This window comes from Lagopus muta, chromosome 16 (assembly GCF_023343835.1).
Source record: "Lagopus muta isolate bLagMut1 chromosome 16, bLagMut1 primary, whole genome shotgun sequence".
NCBI classification, from domain to species: domain Eukaryota; kingdom Metazoa; phylum Chordata; class Aves; order Galliformes; family Phasianidae; genus Lagopus; species Lagopus muta.
This window is the reverse complement of record NC_064448.1, coordinates 5,625,440-5,631,616: the sequence shown is the minus strand read 5'-3', so window position 1 is coordinate 5,631,616 and position 6,177 is coordinate 5,625,440. Positions and strand designations below refer to the sequence as shown.

The following is a 6,177-nucleotide window of genomic DNA, read 5'->3' as shown; positions in this document are numbered from 1 at the left end:
GTTCTTTGTGTATCAGACGTACAGAAAATTCCCATTTCTCACAGTAGCATTTTCACCTTCCTATTTCTCACTGTTTGGACAATTTGCATGAAGATGTCTTTCTCCTTGTTTCTGCCCACACTGTTTTATTACTGACTCACAGCAGTCGTTCTTTACGTATATCATCGCTATTTGTTGTAGAACTCATTTTAATGTCACCTAAAGGACTAAGTTCTGAAGAGAGCAACTGGAAAACCTGATCCCGTGAGTGACAGAAGCCCTGGTGCGTGCATGTGTGCCGGTATCACATGTGGTAACAGCCAACCACCCCAAAAAACACCAATCCGCACTACAGAGAAATTGCCGTGTTCTTTCTTCCCAAATGAAACACTTTCATGCCTTAAATGACAAACACAGCAGGTGAGTTCTGCACTTCTCAACGCATGAGATGTCGTTCCTAAAAACAAAAAGTGACAGCGCCGTGACAGTGACGAGCAGTTTTGGGTACTGAGGCGCGCAGTGCCACGCCAAATCTCCCTCTTGGCAGCAGCTCGAGGTAAAACCCCTCACAACTGCCCCCCCCCCCTCCAGCACAGGACGGGTAGCGCGCCCAGCCCGCTCCTCCGGCCGCCAGGAGCCGCTGCGGAGGCGGCGCGGGGGAACGGCAGAGGGCGCCGCGCGGCGGCACGGCACGGCGCGGCCATGGGCGAGGCGGAGGGCGGCGCGGCTACCGCCGCCGCGGAGAAACCGCCGCTGCCTTCGGCCGGCCCCGGGACCGCCGCGGCGGTCGCTGCCGCCGCCGCTGCTGTTGCGGCCGCCGCGGCGGCAGCCGCCTCCGCGCCGGAGCCCGGAGTGCCGGCGGAAGAGGCGGTGGTGGTGTGGAGCCCCGAAGTGGAGGTTTGCCTCTTCCACGCCATGCTGGGCCACAAGCCCGTAGGTGAGAGCAGGCCGCGCAGAGCCTCGGCCTCGAGTAGCGGCGTCGGCCGGGTTGGAGATGCGGGCGCCGGGGCCGGGCGGGCGCTGCCTGGGCTGCCGATCCCAGCGGCCTCCGGGCCCGGGCGGCCCGAGCGCTGTGCAGAGCTGTGCTCGCCCCTCCCGATCCGCGCTCATCGGCGCGCACGGCCCGCCCTCCTGTCTGCCTGTCCTCCCGGGATTATTCAGTGGCAGCGTTTCTCTGGGAGCTCTGGCTGCGGTCTCACGTGAAAGTACCGCCAGTGCGGCAACCGCTGCCTCTCCAGAACAGCGCCTGCGGTGCAGGGTGCGGAAACAGCCGGGCTGTGCTGACGGGATGCCGTTCTTCTCGCCGTACTGTATGATGTTCCCATCTAGGGAGGGAAGGTTTAGGTTGGATGTCAGGGGGAAGTGGTGAGGTGCTGGAACAGCTGCCCAGAGAGGCTGTAGATGCTCCATCCCTAGAGCTGTTCAAGGCCAGGTTGGATGGGGCCATGGGCAGCCTGGTCTGGTATTAAATGTGAATGTTGGTGGCCGTGCATGTGGCAGGGGGTTGGAGATTCATGATGCTTGAGGTCCCTTCCAACCCTGGCCATTCTGTGATTTCCCTGTGATTATAGTTTGTTTGTTTAATGATTGATATTATCTTGCGACACAAATCAAGCTGTTGGCGGTGTTAATTGCACTGAGTTCTCCCCCCAGGTGTGAATCGCCATTTTCACATGATTTGTATCCGAGATAAATTCAGTCAGAATATCGGACGGCAGATTTCTTCCAAAGTGATTTGGGACCATCTGAGCACCATGTATGACATGCAGGCTCTTGTGAGTATAAGGGAGTCCTGTCTGGTCGTAATCCCTGGCACCTGACAGCTCTCAAACTACAGAACGCTGTGTGTGTTCCAGTGAGGTGATGAAGTTTTTCCCGTATGAAAGTGCATTGGGTGGGAGGCAATAAAACTTATTGTGTTTTGGTTTGTGTTTTCCTTTTTGCCACACTGAGTTCTGACTTTTTACTGATTTTATTCTCTTTTTATTTTTAATCGCCTAAGAGCTGATCCAGCAAACATTTACACATGTACTTAGGTACCAGACAGCTTATATATATATTTAAGAATTTGCCACAGTGTCGTTCCAGAAATGGTCTCTAATGGTCATGAGTCGTGATCTCAACTTAGGAACCAGTTTGATATCAGGAGCATCCTTACGCTGTAGTATCTGAGAATTGTTAAAAATTATTTGGCTACTAAGTGCACTTAAAATAGAGCTTGAGATTGCATTTCTATTCTATATATATATATTCTTATTTTTACCAAGATCAATCATAAAAATCTTTATTTTCTTACCAAGCATGAATCTGAGATTCTTCCATTTCCAAATATAGAGAAGAATTTTATTCTTCCTGATGAACTGATTCAAGAAGTGAGAGAAGGTAAGACGTGATAGAAATCTTTTATTTCTTTGTTGCTCTAGGCCCATCACAGAACAAATAGCTTAACAGAACTCCCAGAAAAGAACATAACAATGTACCCTACTAGCATAAATACATGGCAATTCTTTCAGACTGGTGTGTTAGGTGTACTGATGAAAAAGAAGAGAACAGATGCATCTCTTGAATCTGCTGGCTGAAGGAAATAATCGGGGAGAGGATCACCCTGCTGGTGTTGTTCATGTTCCCCATTTATCAGCCTCTTTGATTCTCTGCTGTAGAAAGTAGGCTAGTGGGCAAGACAGACCTTTGGTCAAACTCCATGCAGTATTCCTTGTATTCTTAAATGTAATAAAGATGAATGCTAATATGGCACAAGCAGGTTCTGTTTGTACCTGCTTGTAGATTCAGCTTCTGGGGGTAGACAAAAAATCCACGTGCTTTCCTGCTGCCTGTTTGTGTTTCTTTGCAGTTAGTTGTTTATTGTGTGGTTTTGCATTTTGTTGAGACTTCTGTTGGATTGAGGTGGACCTTTTTGCTAAAATTGATCATCTGTGCACTTTTCTGTGGTCCGTAGCAAGATCTTTTCAGAAGGAAGCTATGGAGTGTAATACCATTTCTCTATATACATTGTATATAATATTTCTGTGACTATATGTTGAATATGAATGATTAAGGCCACTGAACAGCACTGTCAGCAAATGTTTCAAAGCATACACTGGAAATACACTTTTACTGTATATCTATAGTTTCAGTGCAGAAGAAACTTCCATTTGACTTAGACTTGCAGCAAATACCTGTTGCTGGTATAACCCTTGCATTTTTATTGTTAGGACGTGCTTATTTTTAGGATAGTTTGTATGCTTTAATTCTAAGAACATTACTGTTATGTCTAATGTCTGCACACACTGCACATATGCTGAGGTTGCTAATGGAGGAAACCTCTGTATGGTTCTCCATAACCATCTAACCATTGGTTAATGACCAATTCCATAGGAAAAGTGATGATTGAAGAAGAAATGAAAGAGGAGATAAAAGAAGAGATGGAAACACATGCAGGTCCAGAAGAAGGTAAATTTGTAACTCTCTGCTGTGTAATGAGATTAAAGAAAACAACTGTATTTCTGAAAAATTGATGTTAAAATGTAAATATCATATGTAAATACCATATATAGTGTATTTTGTGATTTCTGTTCAGATGTAAAGAACTAGAGTAACCTAAGAGTGCACAGAATAAGCAGTTGCCAATATATGATTCTACTGGAGATTTCTGCCTTGCTCCTAATTCATGTGTGCAGTTCTGTAGCTTCTAATTTCAGCCTTTCAGTACCTAAAAGGAGCCTATAAACAGGAGGGGAGTCAACTCTTTGGAAAGGTAGATGACTGCAGGACAGTGGTTTTAAGTAGAGGGAGGGAAGATTCAGGTTGGATGTCAGGGGGAAGTTCTTCACTACAAGAGTTCCAGCACCTTACTGTAAGAGTGAGGTGCTGGAACAGGCTGCCAAGAGAGGCTGTGGATGCCCCATCCCTGAAGGTGCTCAAGGCCAGGTTGGATGGGGCCCTGGGCAGCCTGGTCTGGTATTAGATATGGAAGTTGGTGGCCCTGCACATGGCAGGGGGTTGGAGGTTGGTGATCCTTGAGGTCCTTTCCAACCCTGGCCATTCTGTGATTTTATTTGTTGAAATTAAATTTCTTTGAATTAAGAGAAATTAAGGCCAGTAAATCAAAACTTGAGATGCTACAATGGGAAGGAGAGCAGAGTGGGATGGGGTTTTGTCTGTTTGTTTTGCATTATCTTGCCTCTTAAAATGAGGGAAAAGCTTACTTTTGAAAAATGTTTTGCTGTAGAACAAAGTCAAGCACAGACAGTAGAGATCCTGCTATTTCCCTTAACAGACCAAGCCAACTGTTAGCTGCATAATGTCATCATACTGCAGAATAAGTGTTTTAAAGATGAGTGTGATAAAAGGTCTAAAAATGTATTTAAAAATATATGAAATTTCACGTTTTGGGTGTTCTGTTTCAAAACCTATCTCAAATCCCAAATAATTATTATATATATATATATATATATATAGTGCTAATTATAAATCTCACGGATTGGTCCTATATAAAATATTCCCATTAAGTATTTTAAGTGCTGCTTGTTTCCACTTAATGAATGTCATTTCTATCCTTCAACATGCATGCCCATCTTCGAAATCAAGTAATAAAAGAAAGCCATGCCTTTTTAAAAATGAAAGTAGTACTTAAAGGATCTTTAAAGGTGCTGAGAATGTATTTATTGGAAAAGTTTAATGTAATATGAAGAGATTTTATATCAGTTCTTGTTTGCCTACGTGCATGAGTCTGATCTGGACTCATTACTTTGATCCTATTTCAGTTTTTACACCCTCTGGAAGTTTAGGAAAAACAACTGAGAAGCCAAGCAGCAAAGAGAAGGAGAAGACTTTGTCAGATTCTGGGTCCAAAGAAGGATCTGATAAGAGGAAACGCAACAGAGTCACTGAAAAGGTCTTAAATGCCAACAGCAACCCTTCCAGCCCCAGCGCTGCGAAACGACGCAGGACATAAAGCTGTGAACAACAGAAATAGCTGACTGTGGAACGTGAGGAGGGAATATTAAAAACAAATAGTAGGATTGTCATTAGATAAACGTTTCTCACAAAGGAAATGATATCTGAGCCAGGTATTTGAAGAACCTGCACGTTGCCTTTATGCATACAGGACTTTGTGCCCATCCTTGATCTGTTTGTGCCGTGGCACCAGGCTGCACGGTGGCAACCTGCTCAGGGCGCTCAGGGAGAAAGCTGGCAGCAGGGAGGGTTTATGCATATGTAACAGTTGCAGTGTTTGTATTTCCAAGTAGCGCACGCCGTGTTGGAACAGCTCCTGAAAGAAGTGTTCAGTGAGACACAGAGCCTCGATTCATGGAAAACACAGGGGTTGTATCTATAAATTTTGAATTGGTTGTTTTCGCCTTTGCTTGGTTGCTGTCTTTGAACGTTACAGACCCTCTGTGGGTAATGCTGTTTGGCCATTTGTCCAAACGTACCATTTGTATCAAATATCTGAATCTGTTGGTTCAGTAAAACCAAAATCCTTTTAAATACGACTGCTGTGCTGAGGTATTCTTTCACACCATTTGCTGGAGGAAAATCTACTTCTTTTAGTGATGTAGCTTTTTTCAATCTTGCTAAGCTTGTATACCGTAACTGAAGTGAAAATGACAACACCTGTAAGGAGGATTATTAACAAGAGTCCTAAATTAAATATCCACTGGACTCGCATGGTTTTGAAAGGGATCAGCTGAGCTGTGCCTAAACTTGGAGATGTTGCTTCATCTGTCTGTACCACAGTCGTATGTAACAGCAGGTTTTGTACTTCATTATTTATTTTTAAGCAGTTTTATTGATGTGGAATTGGTGTTGCAAAGCGTTGTTCCTGTTCTATAATTTAAAATGTTACTGATGTTGTAACACTTATCTTTTATATACCAGAATAGTAAGATTTGATAGAAATTACTATTTTTGAGTTGTGAAAAGATGGACTGCGGTCAACCAACGTGTGAAATGGTGACTGAAAGAGGCTGAAACGTGGCTGAACTTGTCTCACCATATCGACGAGCGGTTAATAAAAAGAATTACTTTATCAGTATTGTCTTTAAGGTGAGGAACCAACAGCTTCCTTTTCACCCCACGCATGTGTTCACGTGTACTGTGCTGCAGCAGCCGGGGTGTTCCCGCACCCGAGTCTTGCTGATGGAAGGAGAAAAGCTCCCATTCGTACAGCACCCCGTTCCCACCACCGTTTGGCTA

The 6,177-nt window shown here is 44.6% G+C and overlaps 1 protein-coding gene across 1 annotated transcript; it reads left to right on the top strand.

Annotated features, from left to right (window-relative positions):
- The first annotated feature begins 681 nt into the window (after positions 1–681).
- Positions 682–6,013, top strand: LOC125701357 (MRG domain binding protein). The gene is made up of 5 exons (XM_048963336.1): positions 682–916; positions 1,633–1,754; positions 2,280–2,361; positions 3,355–3,429; positions 4,743–6,013. Exons 1-5 carry the CDS (start codon positions 682–684, stop codon positions 4,931–4,933), a joined length of 705 nt encoding a protein of 234 aa, XP_048819293.1. The 3' UTR covers positions 4,934–6,013.
- The last annotated feature ends 164 nt before the right edge of the window (positions 6,014–6,177 follow it).

Bases quoted from the DNA above. Each gene is read 5' to 3' on its own strand.
- LOC125701357 (XM_048963336.1), top strand. From the start codon at position 682: ATGGGCGAGGCGGAGGGCGGCGCGGCTACCGCCGCCGCGGAGAAACCG. The intron at 1,755-2,279 runs GTGAGTATAAGG...TTTCTTACCAAG, and splicing joins TGTATGACATGCAGGCTCTT to CATGAATCTGAGATTCTTCC. The intron at 3,430-4,742 runs GTAAATTTGTAA...ATCCTATTTCAG, and splicing joins ACATGCAGGTCCAGAAGAAG to TTTTTACACCCTCTGGAAGT.